Source organism: Dermacentor silvarum, chromosome 5 (assembly GCF_013339745.2).
Source record: "Dermacentor silvarum isolate Dsil-2018 chromosome 5, BIME_Dsil_1.4, whole genome shotgun sequence".
Lineage (NCBI taxonomy): Eukaryota > Metazoa > Arthropoda > Arachnida > Ixodida > Ixodidae > Dermacentor > Dermacentor silvarum.
The window spans coordinates 125,981,967-126,004,257 of NC_051158.1; the positions used below are offsets into that span (position 1 = coordinate 125,981,967).

The window sequence follows — 22,291 nt, forward strand, 5'->3', positions numbered from 1 at the left end:
GAGACTCGAGGACCACAAAAAATTGGAGGACTGCTTAGGCTTTGCCTTTAAGCGTAGAACGCGATATCGTTATCGGGACCCGTTCGCATCGCATCGTTCGCATACGGCAAGTAGACTTCATTCACTGCAACACTGAACGTGGGAAAGCCAGCTTACAAAGACCAAGCTTACACTGATCCCCTTAAAGTCGGCTTCACATTTAAACTGAAATGCATTGCTGGAAAGGCGTTTTCCCAGGGGCAATATAAGTGATCTTATATTAAAATGTGAAGGGCCTAGCACCTTTTTTATTATTTTATTAATTGTTTGCTATTGCCCCGACGCGCGCAGGTCTGGTAGAAATGTTTGAGTTTCCTCGTAGCAGAATTAGGTTTTCTCGTACATTCAAATTAGAATCCGACGCCGAATGGTAAAGTCGTACTTTACCATTTTATTGCGATAGCAATTATATGGACACTTCAACCGGATTTCTGCCGTCGCCGTCGTCGTCGCCGTCGCCGTGAGGTTCCCTATAGATAAAATCTTCGTCGCGCGCCGTATGCCCGAGCGGAAGCATGCGGGGACGCGCGCTATCACGGAGAGCGAACGCACTCAATCACCCACGCGCAAGCAAGGAAGCGGGAAGCCAGCGCCAGAGGGAGCGCAGGGAGTGGGGGGGGGGGGGGGGGGGCGCACTTCTACTCTGCCAACAACCGCGCTCGTCGCTCGCCTCTTATCTCCACACGGCTCTGACCTTTATGCGCCGTGCATTCGCCGCTCAGTTGCCGTTGAAGCGATAGACCGCACGTACCTTCGCCCGCTGCGGCGTATGGGCTCGCTGCCAGCGTTTTGACAGTCGTTGTCTGCAGTCATTCAGTGTGATCTATTCATGTTTGTTTGTGCGCGCTCACACCACGCTTGTTCATTCAGTTAGTAATAGTCGGGCCACATTTTCCAACGCACGCTACACATGCAATGCTGCCCGGATCGGCAGTGCAGCACTACAGGTGTGTCCCTTCGCACGCGCTGCCCACGGGAAGGCTTCTCATCAACACCACCGTTTCACACGCGCCTTCTCGTGGTCATCGAGTCTCTCTTCATGTCGGTCTACTTACGCCGCAGCACACCTGCTTACTTAATCAGCTCATGTTTACTACAATTCACATTGCTACCACAATCGCTCACCTTACTTCGTATGACATTGCTGTGTTGCTATCGCATTCATTGCTTCGCCCTTAGGGCGAAACTGTGACATTTTTCTCATTGATTTCACTGGGAGAAATTCAATTTTTGTTCACCAAAACCTTTCACCACGTGGAGGGCCTGCGCGGTTGATGTGGTTGGATGATTTTCTCCGCCACCCGCGATCACACGCCGGTTGCCAATGCCGGAGGTTCTGCGACACGGGGCCCTAAATGCTATCGCGTTAAATTGAGTAGAAATCGACGGCGCAAAACAGGGTTATAAATGAACAAGATGTGGTAGCGTACAAAACATAGGTGTAATTTTATCACGCTTATTGCTCGGGCACATATCGAACATCGTGTAAGAAAATGTGTAGTTCAAAGTATGAAAGAAAAAAAAGTAACAATACGCAGATAAGCAGAAATAACAAGTCAGGGTAGTGTACAATGTACCGGATAAATTTTACCAAGCGCACATAATCAAACACCGCGTAAGAAAAGTTTAAAGCATGGAAGGGAAACAAAAGTCAGCATGACGTTACATAGAAATACAGATCACTCCATACAGAATTATACATTTTTAAGACAGAATCTGCAAGTTCAGGAGTTTTCTAAATTTATCTCTGTCCGTTTGCATGACAGTGCTGTCAAGGAGGCAATTCCACAAGCGGATGGCTCGTGGCAAAGCCGACAGATTAAATGCATCCGTGTTTCCGTAGATGCGAGTGAAACTTAAATCATTATTTAGTCGTCGTGGTATGCACCTTGCACGTTCCAGCAGCAACGAGGATGCCTGGATAGATCTATCTATCTATCGATCTATTTATCTATCTATCTATCTATCTATATATATATATATATATATATATATATATATATGCCTATCCCGTGTGTGTGTCAGCGCTGCTTTCTGTGGTGCTGACATCGGACAGCGACGCAGATACGACAAGGACAAAGGCAGCATGTGCGGACATTTCGCTATCTTGTGACGAGTAAAATAGCACGAATGAAAGCCTCGGCCAGACAGCACGTCAGTGCCCGCTCTTTCTCAGAAAGTGTTCGATTTGTTACTTTGCATGACAGGGGTATGCATTAGCTGGACAAATCAGTAACAGGCTAGGTTGCCGGTCGAAAAATAAACTGCATTTTCAGATGACGCGAAGAGAAGAAGGTTGAACCAAATTGAACGAGCTAGTCGTGTTGATGAACATACATATTACTATAGCGATGATGGCCGGCCAAAATCAAACAGCGCTTACGAATTAGACTTTCATACTTTCATCATTTGGTCCCCGCTTTTCGTTTCAAGTGCCCTTTGCCACATTCGCTAATAATACCTCCGACCTCAAGATTAACTCGACACTTTCTCCTAGAAACAGTTCATTCGAAATAACTTTTTTGTGTGTGTGTGTTTGAATGGGGGTCCAGATTCACAATGTACTGCACAGGACTGCAGGCGTGTAATCGATAATTTCACAACGGTACCGTGAGACGGCGTGACTAAGGTCTTCCGTCGCTTCAATCGAAGCAGACGGTCCGGCTCGTCAACTTCCAGCCTGCTCCACATTACACCGCCAGTGAAGCGGGTAAACCCTTCCTCGCGGGCTTCTCTGTCGATGGGTTCTTCTTGCGTTCGATTCGCTACATTCGGACTGCGGTATCCATCCAGCAGCCCAGCCCGAGCGGCATCCCATCTCCCACGTGCACTTCCCTCAGCGTATATCGATGCCGCCTAGGACGCAAAGTGGTTTCTCGGTATACGCTCGCTCCTATACTATATACATACGCGTTTTGTTCTTTTTCGTGCATTTCGATGACGGCTAGCTGTACTTCGACACCGGCCACAGCTGGCCGGTGCGTAAACACTGAACGGAGCAGACTAGCAACGTTTTCCCGAGGTCTTTCGTCCGGCGCGCTATCAGCTCTGGTCGTATACGTATCTCGCATTACACTTTCTTTTTTTTTTTTCACCCGCAATCTGTACACACACAGACGCGTCGTCTTGCACGCATCTGCGGCGAGAGAAGAGCCGCCGACAAAATGTAAAGCCGGTTTGTGTATACACTATGTATACAGTACACGCGCTCGGACGCGAGGTCGGTCAACCCTTTCTCGCAGAGGTTTCTCCGTATACGCATATACGCGCTGTGGAGAGATACTTTCTGTTGCGAAATCTTTTGTGGCGTTCATGTTCTGGGCGACCGCCGAAGCTCGCGTTCTTGGCTCGTCTTCGCAGGCGTCTCGTTTCAATGGAGCGTCCGCACGACCGACTCAGTGAATACGACACGCGTTTGCGATGCATACTACGCGTCAGGACTAACCCAGCCGTACGCCGCCTAAGCCTAACGTAGGCGTAGGAAACGAACAGCAAGCGCGAAGCAGTGATGCAGAAAGAAGGCCGAGTTAGGAACAATCGCAAATGACAGACAAAAGGCCACAAACGTTGCCTCAGCCAACGTTGACTGAGTATTAGCTATATATACACATAGTCCAAGTTGGATTTTAATCGTTGTGTCGATGCGTACATAATTTACTTCGTTGTAATTTGCTTAACAAAGTTTTCAGAAAGTCGGAACTGCGGATTTTTTTTAATACGGCAGTTTGTCCTAGGAACACGAATATGATATTCTTTATATCTTAATTTCACGTTAAATATTTTAAGAGATAGCGTATAAAAATCCGTAACATCGCGTAAAATTATCCTGTATTAAGGATATTGTGATATAGGCCTGTTCTTCTTCTTTGGATATTTGTCATTCGTCTGAGCTGTTCACCGGTCGAGCGAAGGCCAGCCTTTCACGAGTCAGAACAGAATTCAAATAAAAATAAAGTCGAGGACGCGCTTTACAACTATCGTTTTAACGCTTACTTGAAGTGTAACAAATAGTATTCTTCAATTGGCCTTGGTGCTGTACAGTAGAACCCGTGTACACCGCACGGTTCCGAAATGTTCGCGCTAAGCGATGTGCTATTTAAAACGCACTGTCTCTTACGTGTTCTACTGGAAGCTGTTTTAAAACACGAATACTTCCTTGTGTTCTTCGAACTTATCTAGATGCGGTTCTCTACACGTAGGCAATTTGGAGCATAAGCATATTATATGTTGTTAGCGATACGCAAATATCTTCCGTACCTTGTTTGTAACTCATAATTCTGAGTCGCGATCCTACGAAAGCCTTTTATTTAAAGGAAAAAGTACCAAGAACAAAAAAGCATAGTAAAAAATTCTGTATTTGTTTTTTTTTCTTGCACAATCGCGAAGGAGATCGAGCCGTGGTGCTTCAGCCATATCTCACTAAGGCCTCCAGTATGAGTAACTCTGAAAACGAAATTTCTTTATCGCATTATTTGTTTCCTTTTTCTCGCCTCGCCTATATCACTCCAAGAGGACCTCCGCGTATAGTGTCACCCGTAAGCGAAATATGCGTTCCTCTTCCCTCGGAAGAGAAGTGACGTGCGCTCAAGGACGAGCTCTGATGAGGTCACGCGTCAGGCAAGCGCGTCGCCGCTCAGGCGCCCATGCATTTCCTGCCCCGACGCGTTGACAGCAATCATGGCGATGTGATGATCACGTACGTCGCGCCACTTGGTCGCCTCCGCCTCCTTCTGTTCATCTACTGCGCGTCACCTTTGCCGCCTCAGTTTCGGACAAGAGCGCTTGATTGATCGATCTACTTTGGATGAAATCTGAAGTCCTTGGCCACTGTTTGTTTCGAAATCAACTGAATTCGAACTTATTTTGAATTCGAATTTATATGAATGAGCATAAATGAACGATTACATGCCTATGCCGGGGCCACAGACAGAAAGCTATGAAGGCTTGACGAGGTCTATACCCAAGCTGGTTCGCGAAGCTTCGCAGTCTTTCTTTTTTTTTTTTGTGACATGAAATCAAGAAGAACAGCAATGCCATCACCGGCTCTCCGCAAACAATAAACTGTTCAATGATGAAAAGGTGATAACGTGACGGGACATGGAAAACCGTTCCGCAATAAAACATTTTTTTAACGTGCCTAATTAGATCAAAAAATGTAATTCCAATAAAAGAGAACGTTCAGGAGTTTCTGCGATTCGGTTTCAATCAGTCAGATCGAATCCAATCCCACAAAGCAAACAAATCGTAAAGTCGAACGCCACAATAAAACGTGCACGGACACACGACATCAAATGCAACACACAGACGCATGACACCAATTTTATACTTAGCATCTTGCGTCTGTGTACGCTTCATTTGTTCTTCCTTTTCTTCACCTTGAGGTCACTTACTTTAGTATGTGCAACCAGTTATCCCGCTGTCAAATATTTGTAACAATTTATTTTGCCGTGGCCGTGTCCGGGTGCAAGTTGGAGATCCACTGCATTTCTTGAGGGAGTCGCCCCCAACAGGGGCCACCCTGAGACCCCACCATGATTTTCAATAAAGATGTTGTAACCACCTTGAACACGCACGCATGCTAACCATAGAGTTATAACAAAAAAAAAAGCAGTATCCGGAGGCACCAAAGATTTGTTGATCACTGTACCACTCTGGGGTTCCAGCGCAGTCTAAACTATCTGGAGCTTTTACACGCTGCCCCATCTCAAGCATGCATCCTCGCTCACGCCTTGCACACACACACCGCACAGGACCAACCAGTCTTCGGGGCAGCTAAGGGCCTCTCGTGGTATAGCTTCTCCTCTGGCGTATTCACTGAGCCGTGCTACCATTCTGGGGAGGCTTCGTCATCCTCTGGGCCGCTTCCATTTCTGTCGCCGCACCTCACCGTCACGTTGTACACACATACGCAGAGGGCCCGGGTTTCTCCCCAAATATTTGAGCGCCCCTGCGTGGTGCGGGGACCCACTCGGCACATGCCGAATACGGGCCGTTCTCCGTGCTTTTGCCGGCAGTCTTTTTCTTTTTCTCCCGCCGCCTTTGGTTCTTGGCTGTATGCTTCACTGCGAGGCAGCAAGGCGCTCTTGTTTAGCTTTTTTCGGACGGCCCTGGGGGCCCCTGGAATCAGATTTGAGAGTGCCGTGCAAGTCGCGTATTGCCGAGCATATTGCACGTTTGTCGGCGTCTCGAATGAATGAAGAAGCGGCAAGCGAACAAGTCTACTTTTACGCGGGATTAATTTTCTTCTTCCTTTTTTTTTCAGTCATGTCCATTTGCTTTGGCAGTCGGTCATTTCATTCATTTTTGTTATACAAGTGACAGGCCATGTAGCACTGAAAGGTCATGACAGTGAGTGAGAGAGAGTGAGTGAGAGTGAGTGGATGAATGAGTGAGTGAGTGAGTGAGTGAGTGAGTAGAGAGTGATTGAGTGAGTGAGGGAGGGAGTAGTGAGTGAGTTGAGTGAGCGAGTGCCCGCGTGCGCGTTTGTTTGTGGGCGTGCGTATTTGTGTGTTTGTGTGTGTGTGTGAGTGTGTGTGTGCATGTGTGCGCGCGCGCGTGTGTCTGTGTGTGTGTGAGTGTGTGTGCGCGTGTGTGTGTGTTTGTGTGTGTGTGTGCGTGCGTGTGTGTGTTTGTGCATGTGCGTGCGTGCGTGCGTGTGTGTGTGTGTGCGTGTGTGTGTGTGTGTGTGCGCGTGTGTGTGTGTGAGTGTGTTTGTGTGTGTGTGTGTGTGTGTTTGTGTGTGCGCGCGCGTGCGCTCGCGCGGGCGTGTGGGCGTTCGACCGGTACTTGGCACATGCATATAGATAAGCGGTGCTTAACAGTAGATACCTTCTTCAGTTACAATTTTGTGCCACGACTAAGTTGAAGCGGGAGAGAATCAACTAATTACTAAGGCGAAAGCCTTATATGTCTCATCGTTCAGTCGACCTTCAAAGTCCTTGAGCGAGAACGCGGCGACAAGACGAAAGGTACAAAAACTATCAACATCAATGGCTCATACCCCCGTAAGCCAGCAAGGTGGATGATGACGATGGATCATAAAGCGAATTAAGATAGATGCTAAAGCGAATTAAGTGGATGACTGAGCGAATTAAGAGAGATGACTAAGCGAATTAAGTGGATGGCTCAGGCGAGTTAAAGGCAATTGAATTAAGATTGATGACTAAGCGATTTAAGCGGATGAGTAAGCGACTTAAGAGGATAACTAAGCGAATGAAGAGTACGAGTAAGATATTTAAGAGGATGATTCAGCGAATTAAGAAGGACGTTTAAGCGAAGTAGAATAAGCGAATTAAGGGGGATAACTAAGCGAATTAAGAGGATCAGTAAGCGAATTAAGATATATGACTAGGTGAAATAGACTAAGCGAATTAAAGGTTATGTGTACGTCATATGTGTCCGTGTTTAATGCATGGACACTAGGCTTTCGTCTTTAAGTCATCTTAGAGATAACATAAGAGACCCTGTGATGTTTTTTCCATCGTGTTATAGTGACAGCGTGAAAGCAAGGCAAAGGAATGGGCAAGTAGATAGGTCCGGGAGACGAAAGACAGTGGCGCTTCCTTACTCACCATTTCAATTCACCGTACAACTTTACTCGTTTGGTTTTTTCGAAGGCGTGAGACCGGCGCTATTGCAGTTATAGCTACGGTGTATGTCGTATTGTTGGTCCAAAATGCTGCTGTGTTTGAAAGACAAAGTTAATATGTTCTGAACATTGTAATTCTTGTTATTGTCGCCAAAGGGTACAAAAGAATAAAATAGAAGGAAAGCTGCTTCTCTCTTTCGTCGCTATCGAGCAGCGAAAACAACAAAAGGAGTTTGTTGTTGAGCCACGTGGAAACTCGCAGAGTCAACAGATGGAAACGTTCCTCTTGAAGGTTCTGCACCTTTTAGATCATCGCACTCTGCGACGCCGCCTTCGTGCCGAGCGTGCTATCTGCGTTTTTTTTTTTTTTCAGCATCTGTCAGTTTTGTGTATGCTTTTTTGGTGCATGTTTCTGTTTCATATTAATGCAAAGTCAAGACATTGCCGGGGAAAGCCATTGGCATCAGCGTGATATATTTTTCTTTTTGATAACCATAAAGAGGCGGTACATTCTTTTTGATAACCATTTTTATGATTTGATAACCATAAAGAGGCGGTACATTCCAATTATTCCGCATTAGCGGTTCCATTGTGTCGCTTCGGAGCATAAATCATACTCTGGTCGGAACCAACGCGCCGTGAGCAAGTTCATATTGAGTCAAATACTAGCGGTATTCCGTTGCTTCGAAAGGTCATGCTTCATCTGGGCGAATGCCGCAAAGAAGTAGTGACTATACACTATATCAAGCGGCCCCTCGTCGAGCTTGAGCACCGCACCATGCGAAGATCACGTGGTGACGATCGTGTCTGCAAAATCTTACACCAACATACGCCTCGAAAGCAGCTTGACATTCAAGCGCAGGTTCTTCGCTATAGCAGAAATGACGTCGCAGCCTCGACCCACTACGTAATGTGTCCCGCCTGCAGCGCGCAAATGCAACTATACTCGCGGACAACTTTCTGTGGCAATGAAGGGAAAGCTATGGAGGCAAAGTGCCCACAAGAGAGAGCGCTTCTGAAAAGATTCCCGCGTTTAAATCCGCGTTAGTTTAGGCTGGAAAAGAGAAAACATAAACACCTTATTAGCAACAGTTAAATAAGACGGAACACACCACTGAGTGTAAAAGTTTGCTTATCTTGCGGCTTTTCCGTTCCGTGTCTGAGCAAACGCACAACCGTCGCACGTCAAAGCTGCGCCGATTCAGCGTCTGTTCCGAGCGACCAAAAGTACTGTCAAACGCTGCTGGACTATTTGGCGTGGTAACACATATGCAGCAGCCACGCGCCCGTAGCTTTCGCTTCATTGCCACAGAAAGTTGTCCGCGAGTAGCAACGCGAATAGCGTGCGGATTTCCTTGAGTCGTAGAGCTCACAGAACCGCCACACCAACCCGCCGCGGTGGCTCAGTCCGCTAAGGCATTGCGCTGCTGAGCACGAGATCGCGGAATCGAATCCCGGCCGCGGCGGCCGCATTTCGATGGAGGCGAAATGCAAAATCGCCCCTGTGCTTGCGTTGTAGCGCACGTTAAAGAACCCCAGGTGGTCAAAATTGATCCGGAGCCCTCCACTACGGCGTGCCTCATAATCAGAACTGGTTTCGGCACTTAAAACCCCAGAAAGAAGAAGAACCGCCACACCAAATACGTGACGGAGCATAACAAAAAATAATAAGCGTGAAAGAAAGGGATAGAATGAGGTGGCCGTGTACAAACGCGTTAGTGATTAGTGGCACAGTTTATTTTATTGTTTTATTTAGGAGAGAAACGCAACCCTTTGCTACGTACGGAGAGACATAGAGGGGCAATATGAAGAAAGGAAGATTGGAAGCCTAAATGAATAAGCATCTGGCTTACTACCTTATACATGGGAACTGGAATGAAAAGATGTGAAAGGAAGATAAACAGATTTTCCGAGCACGCTCGCACCCAAGCCAAATGTACTCGCTACAGAAAATTTTGTTCCCCACTTGCGGCCTGGCAAACGCGTGTCATCCACAACGTCATTGTCTTCATTCCGCCAACGCTCGAGCGCATTGAGGCTTGCCCATATATGAGCTGCGAAATAGAAGCTCTCAGCGACCGATACGAGGCCATCCGGCGGAGAAGGGCAAATAGTGCGCGCTTTCATCCCAGCAGGAACGATGTTTCACCAGGGCTTGGTTCGAGCGGCTGCGACGCGCGGGGTTTGTTTACCTTGCGGTGCTTGCTCCTCGGGAGGAGAATATTAGGCCCGCGTATATAAACACGCGCGGTTCGAACGCCTCCCCGGGAGCTACGCTCGCTCGTCGTAGCCGTATATGGACGACGCCTGTGTGTTCCTGCAAACGGCGTTCTCGGGCAAAGCCGTTGCGCGTGTGTACGTCGCGCGACGCTATTGGCTTTCAATGCATTCGGGCAAAACGATGTCCGAAAGCATGACGCAACAACATTGGTAGCAGCGCACAATTTCTTGCGATACGGCGCAGCGTGAACGTGTGAGGTATCTCGGAGAACGGATTTTCTTTTACAGCGAAGCTGTTTATGGCTTCGGTTCCGTGCATTTTTGTTCTGCGTCAACTAAAACTCAGGTTCCGAATTTGACAAAAAATCGTTTGATTCTATATGCAAAAGCTTACACATTTCATCACTTGGATATGCATTTTGAGTAGATTAGTTATCAGTAGGAACCATTTTCAAGATCAGTGGACTCCCAGGTAGATAATAAAGGTTTCTAAAAGATTTGCCGCTCTCCGACCTGCGTCGGCCATGTCTACGTTCGCAACGCCCTCTCTTTGTCGGCGTTCCCAGCGCTTGCGTGGCTAGTTTCCGTTCTTTCCGCTCTCCATTCTGTGCCACCTCTGTGTCGTGTGCTAAACAGCTTCTCTGGTCATCCACCTTCACAGAGTGGAATGGCTGATGACAGTTGTTTATTTATATAATCTATTGCATTAGGACCAGCGTATAAATGTTGAAATGCCGTTGTTTTGTTTCTAAATCGTCGAAGGCAGTGTTCTGAAATTCCCAGTTTGTCGTGAGAAATATTTCTTCCTGGGGTCTACTTCCTAGATCGGCGTGTGATGCTTGTGTCGATGTAGTGTGGGGCATTAAATTGTTAGGTGTTGTCTACATGCGCGCCTGAGCGATGGCCCTCGAGTGGATGCCTCTGTATGGTTCTCGCCTTATAGAGGCGTCTGAAAAGACCTCCCAGTATGTCTTAATGAACATAAAAGACATTTTTATTGCTGAACAAAAGGGAATGTCAAAGGATTTGCTTTTTTACTGGCTGCGGGAGCCGGAAGCAATTGCTGAGTTGTAATCACGTCGTAGCCGCCATGTTTTAGACATCACCAATTTTAGAGATGCCTGGAGGCCCGTGCACACAGGAGCTTTCGTAGTCTTAACAGAACTACACTATTTTTATTGTGTGTGTCGCGAACAGTCACACAGCTATTTGAACAAAATAACGAGATCAATCATCTAGTATACCAAGTTAAACTACAATTGAACTTAAAAATAGCACTGCTGAAGTTAAAAAAAAGGTAAAACAAATGTCCCTCATCGTAATATAAATAGTAGTTCATTATAGCACATTGTTTTAACAGCATCACATGCACAAACAGAGTGAGAGGTAGAGAAAAGATGCTGAACTTTATTATCTACTTCACGCAGATTGGTTCATCAGAATATTAGTACTGTATTTGAGGTGCACCGGTTTAAGAGACCGTCCTATAGCGTCCCTGTACATCGTCCCACGTGTACTCAGTACTCATTCTCTCCCTATTTTACTCTTTCTATCTCCCCTTTCCCTTACCCCTAGTGCAGGGTAGCAAACCGGACGCTCTTCTGGTTGACCTCCCTGCCTTTTCTCTCCTTGATCTCTCTCTCTCTATCATCCGCATCTAATAAACAACCGTTGCAATTGACCACGAGAAATGCTGCTAACGTTAATGCATTGGCTTTCATACTTATTCAAATAGAACAATACACGACATTTAAAGGACTAAATGACGTGGCCAATTTGTCTTCGTTGGATCAGTCATTGATCACTACCACGTGCCCTAGTGTCAATCGCTATTGAATTCGCGAAAGCATTCATGAAGTTTTAGATAGAGTGTGTCTTGCTCTAAATTGTAACACGATAACAGTGATAATGCGGTGAAAGAAGGTTACGGCGGTAAAGTAAAAAAAAAATGACCGAGTGGCAATATGTTCTGTGCATTTCTCCGCAAAGTTCGGGAATTAATATATCGTGTCATCCTGAGAAATCGTTCCAAGTGGATCCACCTTCCAAACTCCACGACCAGAATTTGTAAATTTGCAATATGGATCGTAAGGTAATTAGTTAACAACTTAATTAGTGATTTTTTGTTAACTTGTCGATTATGCATTTCAGTTTTCTGTGCAAGTAATGTCCGTGTCTTCGAGTAGACCAGCTCATTAACTAGAATTGTGCTATCTCCCACAGGCAACCTTTAAAAAGTTTTGAAAGTGTTCGCTGAAACCGCCGGTACGTCTGCTATCCTCTGACTAGGAGGAACTTTTCTTGAACTGCGAAACTTTATCTCAAAGTAAGACGCATGGGTTTCCCATTGTATCTTCGTGATACTCTCGAGTAGAAGACAATTGTTCCATTTTGTGAACGCTGGACACTACACAAACGAAACGGCGAAACCTTTCACTGCAGTTGTCGGAAGCATGACACGAAGCGTTCGGCTCATCGTCTTTTATTTTTTCCCGCGTCCCTATAGACGTCTTCGCAGGTTGGTAAAGTAGATGGGATGCTGCACAATGCGAATGAATGCGGGTAAATCGCAAGCAAGGGATGTAGTCCATCGCATACACAAAGGAGAAGTGCAGAACTCGCCGAAACGCAAAAGCAGGAAACAAGAAGAAAATGAAAGAAAACGCATAACCAACGCATATACAACGGCGCGCAGGGATTTGCGTATGAAAAGCGTCGCGTCGGTTGAATTGCGGGTTTGGTGGGCTGCGGAGAAAAGCTGTCATCGCGCTCTGAAAGGAGTCTTGTCATCGCAAGGTGCGCGATCGCGGGACGACACCGCGGTGATTGGATAGCGAGCGCGTTAAGTACTGTTTGCGAATCGTTCGAGGAGCCCCCTTGCAGAAATGCAGGCGCTCTGCAACACGTGCAGGCGAAAGTGAATAATAATAATAATAATAATAATAATAATAATAATAATAATAATAATAATAATAATAATAATAATAATAATAATAATAATAATAATAGCCTTATGTTGATGAGGATAATGAGGTTACAGGGGCTTGTTTCACATATCCCCTTGACGAGTGTAGGAAAGAAAACGAACCCGGTATCTGCTTGGCACGGGAAAAAAAAAGAAAGGTGTGAATTTGAAACGTGATAGCAAGTCTGGAGCAAGGAAGTTAAGCGTAAACATTGCGAGACAGGGCACGAAGGCAGACGGGGTGTCCTCGTTGTTTTTAATGGTATGATGATAGAAGCGTGAAAATGGCAGGAAATTTGATTCACTCCTTTTTGTTTTTAAGTAAGCATTGGTAAGCATTTGCAAGCATTTGTAGTCTACTACGCTGCACAACTTTGATCACTGTAAGCACTTCCCGAGTAGTGCTCTTGAAAATCAAAGGAGAAGCAACAATTCGTCGCAGTGTTCGTTTAGTGATTTCGATCACCTGCGGTTCCTCAGCGCGCATCCAGTGTTCGCCATACGGGAGTGCTTCTGTATTCCGCCCTCATCAGAATGCGGCTGACGGGGTATGCAACCTGCGAGACCCTGTGCTCAGAAACAGGGCCCCTCTCTGAGAGCACGTCGCACTAGAAAATGTCACCCCCGAAGCATAGCAAAGGCAGCGGGAATTACTGCCAAACCAGCTCGCCCGCGGACGCCTTGCCAAATGCGGTCTGCCGCGACCCTGTATAGACCGCGACCGACGACACGCCCTTCGCCCGGACAGAAACTGGCCGTTTTCGCGCTCATTGCTTCCCGAACAATTAGTGCTACGTTAGGGCCGACGCGCGACGTTTCTTTCCTCCCGCGCTGGCCCTTTCTTGCGACACGCGTGTCGGCCAAAATAACGCGCGCGCGCGCCTTAATTTTCTCCGGCACCCGGGTAACCGCAAAGCCTCCAGCCGCCCCGTATATCGGCGTTGGTGATCATCTCGTGTACCACGGGGCAGGCAAGCTGTGGTTGCCGCATATGCTCTATACGCGCCGAGGCTCTCCGGCGTCATTATCCCCTTGGCTTGCGCTTGGTCCAGTCGTGTAATTAGGAATCAATGAAGCCCACCCTTCTATATACGCGTGACTCCTTCGGCTCCGCGGAGACGCGCTTGCGCGTGCTCGCATGTTCGTGCACCCGTACGCGGACTTATACGACCCGATGTGGCTCCGTCGAATACAATCCCGCTCCATATACACGGCGGTCGCGTGATTGCGTGCCGTTACTCACTGCTGCCTGGCGGCACCCGAATTTGCGTCGAGCGGTACATTTCTACAGGTCGAGCTTCTCGGTCGGCGTCTCCGACGAGACTACTGCGTGCCGGCTCGTGCCAAAGTTGCTCGCTACTTGCGTTCGTTCCTTATTTACTTTTGTTGCTGAAATTTGTTTCACTCGCTTCAGCGGTCGTCTACCACTACACGCTCTCTGCTGTGCAAGACGACACAGAGTACGCCGCGGTTCGGTCGGCGGTAGTCGCGCCGTTCGCATTTTGAAATAAGAGGGGCGTACTCAGTGGGGTTGCGTGTGTGTGACGGGTCAGAAATGGAAAGATAGGCCCATCTGCTGGAGTTCCGCGAGCACGTTAATGACACCTTCGGGCTATCCCGAAACAGTCCACTCGTCTTCCTGCTACGCGGTGCTCCATAATTGATATCCTATATGCGTGCAGAGCCACACCGGCCACGGTTCAGCTGAGAATCTGTTAGAGCCTGCAGAATTTACGCAGTGCCGCACGAAAAAAAGAATCTGACAACTACTAATCAGTTATATAGGATAACCACGTATGCAAATGGCGGCCGGCTTTCTGTTTTAAACATAACTCTTCCTAGTTGTAACTGAGAATTAGGTCCTTGACCTGCAGCAAAGTGTGCAACTGCGATTTTAAGAGCAGATCGGGCCGTCTTTGCAACGCACTTCAGTGGACATACCGCTTTAGGGATGCCACCACGTGGTCGGCTCGTATACAAGCAGTTCCCCTATTGTCATAATTATTTTTCCTCCCCGTGCCGTTTTCACAATGCAGAGTAGCAGGCTAGGGTAAGTCATAGACCAGGCCAATATATGTCTGTCTTTCTGTAAATATAAGTTATCTGTCTCTTTCGCATTGAAGTGATTAGCAGTGGAAGAACAAGGGATGTTGCTGTAGCCAACGTATCGACGAAGGAAATTGTCTTCGTCAGTGCCCTGACGAAGACGTGTCCCTTTTGTCGAAACGTTGGTTTCAGCGAAGTTTCTTGTTGGACCACGTGCTGCTGCTCACAATCAACCCTCCACCTTCCTGTTAACTTCTCTCTCGCTTTGGATTCATCCCATTCGAGTGCATGTTAAAGAACCCCGGGTGGTCTAATGTAATCCGGAGCCCCACACTACGGCGTGCCTCATAATCAGATCGAGGTGCTAAAAAATTAAATTCAGCTCTGGTGTTGTACGCGCACGCACAACCGCAGCGCTCAACTTAATTTATTTTTATTTATTTTTTTCGTCCGCTCTGTAGTTGAGCCCCAGTTTTCGTTCCTGGGAAACCGCGGTATTGACTGCTTTGTGGCGTTAAAGATGACTGATCAGTTCCCCGCATCGTTTTCTCGTATTTTACTTTTCGTTCTGCTTCGATTCCCGAGTCTTCGCCACGTTACAGTGCACACTATATAACCACGCGGAACTTCGTGGCCACCGTGTAGGATATATCTTGCACCGTATTCATGGCACAAACGCCTTTCGTGACTGTCTGCCGTATTTCGCAGTGCGTACGCGTAAGGGTCGTTCCTGTCGCTTCCCCCCTCCTCGGTCTCTTCCTCCTCTCGCGTTGTACGCTCAACATCACTCGCTCGCTTCTCTCTTTCCTCGAGCGTGTCTCGTCTCCACCGCGAGAACGGATCCAAGGTCTCGTTCGCGCGCGCCGTTTTGTGCATAAAATGCAAGCTGCGTGTAGCTGCTGACCCACTTATCTCCTCGCTCGCTTATATCGCCGTACTGTCGTCTTCCGGCAACTCAGTTTTGCGAGGAAGATAAAGATGAAGAGAAAATACCCGTGTGGAAAGGAAATGCTACTCGCCTCGTGTGAATGTAGTGGGGGCGCCAGGAACAGTTTCCCTTCCAGAGCTAGCGCATTTAACTCTGTTTTATATGCTTCGTCTAAATAATAACAATATTAATATCACTGATAATAACTATATTATATTTCTTCATCGTTGTGTTTGTGAAATACATGTCATGGTTACAAAACTATGTTCTACGGCCAATATACCAGACCACGTAGAAAATGCTAGTGCTCCTTGGTTTTCTTTTTTTTTTTATACTACAAGCTACTGCTCCGCGTGCGTTAGCGAACTGCTAGGTAGGTGAAAGGTTTTTCACTTTTTATATAATACATTTTCACTCCCACAATAGCTAAATGTGGTGAAGAAGGCGGCGACGTACTTGACATATTGTACTTGTAGCCAACACGCTCAATTCATAATAAATCAATCAATTAAATTAGTCTTTGCTCTCGATTTCTGTCGGTTGCTTTGAGGTCGGTACCCTAGTGGTTGTCCAAACAAAAGATGTTTCCGATTTGTTTCTATTTGGAGAAGGATACTAGTATGAAATATTATCCTTTTTCTTCGTACTTTATCCTAAGAGTACATCGATGTGTACTCTTAGATACGCCCTCTTTTCGTTTTCTTTCTTTTTCTTAGGAAATGATCAATTCCATAACTTAAGAAGTTACTACGGAAGCAGGTGAACATAAAATAAACATTTTAGAAAAATATTGAACGAACAACATGCAGAGTCATGTGCACGTTACGTTGAGCACTCACTGCTCGATACTCATGTCACTGACGAGGGGCATTAGGGCTACAAAAGACACAGACGCTGTAATGGGAGACGAAGACTAGCACTATTTTATAACTGTTTGTTAGCAAGAAGGGGTTTACGTACACATACATATTCTCAGGGGCAAGCATTCTCGGCAAGAGTGGCGACATCTGTTTAACACTTGCGCTGGAAGCAGATTTTATCAGAAAAGAACCGAGGCTGTTGTATAAGTGAGCTGTCAGTTGCACTGCACACCACAAAACATGAATTCTTGTGTGCCCGTCTTTGATGCACATAACTCGTCCTGTAATAGTGCTGTATACCTTTTGCGTGACAAACAGGATATTTATCCCCTTTAGGCGACAATTATTTAAGTCCATTGGAAATTTAGTTTCGCCATATTTCTTGCATCGTCTGGATCGGGAAAAGCGCACTGCTTCAAAACGGATTTGAAATTTTCAGTTCTTCAGTGAGCTTTGTCGAGTTTACAGAATGTGGACTCCATGCGAGAACCCTCTGCAGGAACGTCCGATATAAGATCGTCGAGTCTTTCATGCGTGGCGAAGTTGTAAAGTATCAATCCGACTACTTGAAAAACATGTCCGATGTGAAACAGTGTGAAAAACTATAGCCACTATATAACGGCATATACTGACTTTGAGAGCAAACATACGAGCCGTCTACCTTCCAACTCGTTTAAATAAAACATATTGCAGCTATTATTCAAACTTACAGCACAGGTCCAACCAGAGGCGTTTCAATGTGTACGGGACATGTATTAACACTATTTTTATCAGTGTCTTTGTTTCCGATGCAGTATCTTAACCTGCAAAATTGTGCACACGACGCCTGAAGAGGACTTGCAAAGCCCATCCTTCTATTAAACAGCTCTAAGCATAGCGCTTACGTTCTTCTCCTCTTCTAGTGTGCGCGTCTTTGGCTGCGCTAATTACTCTCATCAGCTATGCAAGACCAACTATAGCCCAACAGTTAATCCTTCTCCATATCATTGACCTCGTGAATAGATGGACTGCCTTAAGACGTGTCTCCCTTCCCTTGGCACACTTTTGTAGCATTTGTTCATATTTGGCTCGACGAGGGTAACATTTATACCGTTATTCTGATGAAGCTGGAAATATCGATAAATCGGAAAATGGGACCTCCATCATGTTTATGTTCTTGTTCTATCGTCTACATTATACCGCATTTTTACGTGTTTTGTCTCGCGCCCCATTTTTTATATATATACATATATATTCGGAAAAGCGGATCCCGTGCCGTTGTCATTGTTCCGAGCTAATCGGTTGGAAGCATCTAAGCAGACTGTAAGAAAACAAAGAATCGTGGAATGCAATCGGACCGATGTCGCTCAACGATGTCTTTCTCTCTCTACATCAGGTCCTTCGGGCATCGCGGCCCCCAAGACATCGACAAGCTGCAACAGTTCGCGGTCCGGGTCACCGCACACCGGCTCTTTCATCCCGCAGCCCAAGTCGGCAGTCGTCACAAGGGACCGCACAGCAAACAGCGACAGGTCCAGGTGAGTGAAGCAAAGCACGTTATATAGTAACAGATAGAACTGCTTCGCGTATACTCTCATCCACCAGTTGGCGCTTTGTCATCTATTGTAATCTCGGTGTATGTGCTTTATGAGGCCTGACTTCGTAGCATCCTCTGCCTAACTTCATCTGCCTTCATGTGCCTTCCTGTGAACGTATTCCGTGTTTTCTTCTGTGCCCTCGGACTTGAGTGTAGTTATGTGACCGGACCTTGCGTTTCAGTGGGCTTCATGACACAGTTTTAACTCGCCGTCTGTAGTGTAGATATGTGACTTGACGCTAAGACTGAGTGCCTCTCATTTATGTGACTTTATATTTAGATTAAGTGCGTTTGACTTGATTATACGAGTTCGCTGTAAGTTTGAGTGGGCCTTTCCATAACCTGTGCCCTTCAATAAAATGTATTTCTATGCGAAAACGAGTAGCCGTCGCCAATGAACGGCGTCGACATCTCCTGAGAAACATACATTTAAAGGTAGTGTTATGTGTCGTTACCCCGTTTTGGAAGGCATTGAAAGCTGGCAGCGAGCACTAATTTGCCGTATAGCCCCTTGAATGACGAATAATGAATGAGTGTTCTTAAGGCCGCCAAATTCATATACTTGTCCTGCAAACACAGAACAAACTTTGCAGGAAACAGATCTTGGACCTGCAGCACGAATACTCAACTCCCATAATTGCCACTCGTCGTAATTGAAAAATAATAATTGATTCGGTATACTTAACTTTTACAAATGAGGCGTTATATTATGAAAACAAGTGAATCATTTTGTTCAAGTACATAAGCTGGTTATTATTGAGTCGAGGTCTTCCGATTCAAGAAAGAACACTATTGGGCAGCAAAATACAGCAAATTAACAGCATAAGTGACAGCTAGAATAGCAAGGGGATCCGAAGAGTTCAGTTTCTCGTTTGTTAAAACCATCTGAAAAAAGGAAACACACAATATAGCCAGAAAATTTCATCGTTACGTTTAATTTAAATGTATAAATAACAAGGACAGAAAAAAATGAAAGCGCACGAAAATACAACTTTCCTCAGCAGGGAGCCGAACCCACATCTTGCCGTTACGCGTGCGATGTTTTACCAGTTAAGCTAAAGTGGCGACCATGTTGCCGCCCACTTTCTTGAGTATTTGTGTATGTATACCACATCTAGCCCTGGAAGTGTTACCTACTGCCACTTACGGCATGTCACTTACTAGTGGACTTCCCGCGAGATGTACACCACTTATTTGTTAAACAGGGCTCGTATTCACAAAAAACTTCTTACGCTAGCATGGTTCGCAAGGGAAAATTGCAACCAATCGTGATGTTTAACATTGGTTGACAAAGGTGGTCGACCAATGGCATGGAGCACTTACTAGTGAAAAGCTTTAGTGAATTCGGACCTTATTCGGAAACCCTGCCGAAAAATGCGTGCGCTCCTCGTCGCAGGCCTTCCTCGACCGCTTCGTCGTCGTCCATCTCGCACCTTCCCGTCAAGAACGCTGGCGTCCCGGTGCGCCAGCAGCCACCGGCCCAGTCCAACGGACCGGGCAACGGCCACGTGATCCCCAAGGGATCGCACATCGCCTCCGCCCACCACAACGGGGCCGTCGTCGCCAACCACAACAACAACACTGTCAACCACCACAGTAGCAGCAACGGCAACAACAACTCTATGCTCGACAAGTTCAAGTTCTTCAACTCCAAAGACAAGTCGCAGGACAAGAGCAAAGGTGAGCGCTGTCTCATGACGTGTCAGCATTCTGCTTGTTTCAGGTTCCGGTCGCTCTCCTACCATACTTGCACTGCATCGTGCACTCATGCAGTGTGCAGCGCGAATATTGAACTGGCCCAACTGAACTTTGTATAGAACTGTGGTACAAAACTGTACCTTATTGCTGACGGTGTGTGCAGCAAGGCACCGTTTCGTACCACTGCTTAGGCCTCACGCATCGTTGTGCAACGATCTGAATGTGGCCGCCATCGTGGCCAGGAGTCGACCCCGCAACCTCTTGTTCAGCAGAGATCTGGCACCCACATCAGAGTGTGTGGGGGTATTCTTTCACGTCCACTTTCTTGTATAGTTCAGCCAATCGTAGCAGAGTCTCTCAAGGGGAAAGGTGGGTAAAGGTCAGCCATCTCGATGTTGGAGCACGGTTCCCGGAGCTCGCACTCCTGCGCTGCAAGCTCCGCAAACTTCCTTCTTCTCTGCACCGCCGTTTCTCTGGCACGTCGAGCGCGAGGGACCGCCGGAATATTGATGAGGTCCTTTCTGGTCTTGCTTCCACGGCGGCAAATATTCCGCTCGAGAGAGACGGGTGGGCGTTTTCTGCTTGACCAGCCTGTGCTAGCAGTTCTGCCGGGTCAGCGTCTCGATGGACGCTAATGAGATATTGTGACGCTTGTCGTTGCGTGGTCAGCGCGGCCGTACCCTTGGGTAGCAAACGGCAGAATTCCAAAATTAGCACGCGTCCCGAAGCAAACGCGTAGCCAATCGTTGGCTCTCGTACTTATCGACGACGTAGCACGATTGGAAACTATAATGTGGTACTCGACAAGAACTTGCTTGCCAGAGGTTCCTGTGAAACCTGTGAAACCGAGATCCGCAAGGATCTTTTGTTCACAATCGAACGCCAGCTAGGGAAAGGTTTCTTAAGATGCATTCTGACTTGCTATTTTCGGAAGTGTGCACGGGATTCAGGTTGAAAGATGATCTGTTCTGTGGCCTGCTGCATTCATAACAATGACTTTTCCTAACCTCATGGCCATTCTATCGAACTCTCAAGTTGATTAATCTTATTGTTATAGGTGCATCATAGACTTCCTGTGCTCCCGGCCACGGCGGCCGCATTTCGATGGGGGCGAAATGCAAAAAAAAAAAAAAAAAACACCTGTGTACTTATGTTGAGGTGCACGTTGAAGAAACCCAGTGGTCCAAATTTATCCAGAGTCCCCCACTACGGCGCGCCTCATAATCAGATGGTATTTTTGGCAGGTAAAACCCGTGATTTAATTTAATTTAATTTAATTTAAAGATTTCCCATGCATGCTAAAGAAACTCGATGTGGTTTAAATAAGTATGTAGCATTCCTGTAAGGAGCTCAGTGACATGCGCAATTTCGTCACGGAAAAAACTGCCGATTATTGCTGGTACTGTTCACATTTGGCGCAATTGCATATCAAGGCCAAATGCTAATGTTCTCGGCAGCAGTTGCAAGAGCGATAGGGTTGACTCAATACTCGCCACCATGGATAAAATATCCGAACAGCCGTGACAGTGCGCCGCATCGATTCCCGAACCGCAGTGGCCGCGTATCGATAGTGACCGAAACAGAAATATAATTGCACTGGTCTATTTGCACCAACTTCCTTGCGTTCCTCGAAATGACAAGTCTTGCTTGTTTGGTCTGCATGATTGGAGTAAGACTGCATCAGTAAGAAGCGATCCCACCTGATTTCAACGCATAGACTGCGACGGTCGCAGGCGTCTCACACCGAACACCGCAGTGTTCTCAGGAAATGTACCTTCTTTGTGTCGCGCGCAACGCCGTTTTCTTTCACCACAGTTTTACCTGCTGTGGCCTTCTAAACACACGCACAGATGCCCCTGGTCTCAGATTCGGCGCTGCGCACAAGGCTGCGTACTATGTAGCGAAGCGCACGATATCAGTGGTCAGCGTTTTCAGCTGCCGACAGCACATTACCGCACGGGCGGCATTTTGACCACCAGTGGCGATGAAGGTCATATTTCTTGTTGGTGGTGTTCTTCTCCTTAGGTGAGGATAAAGTTGAGGATGAGAAGGTGCCCTGATGACTACACGACGCTGATGTAATGGAAAGCATGGACGGACACAGCAAATTTAATTTTGAACTTTCGAGCGTGGTCCCAGTAAATTGCTGAAGTAACAACAACAACAACAACGACAATAATAATAATAATAATAATAATAATAATAATAATAATAATAATAATAATAATAATAATAATAATAATAATAATAATAATAATAATAATAATAATTTATCAACAATACTACAGGCCACAGGGCTACCAAAGCCACATAGGGTTTAAGGGACAGCGCTTGGCAGGCAGCCGAAACTACATAATGAATACTGTACATT

At 46.5% G+C, this 22,291-nt stretch overlaps 1 protein-coding gene across 1 annotated transcript in view; it reads left to right on the forward strand.

Moving 5' to 3' along the window:
• Positions 1–22,291, forward strand: part of LOC119454400 (neuron navigator 3-like) — an 832,501-nt gene that overhangs the window by 592,558 nt on the left and 217,652 nt on the right. The window contains 2 exon segments of the mRNA XM_037716347.2: positions 18,022–18,163; positions 19,619–19,902. Of these exon segments, the coding sequence (XP_037572275.2) occupies positions 18,022–18,163; positions 19,619–19,902 (426 nt within the window).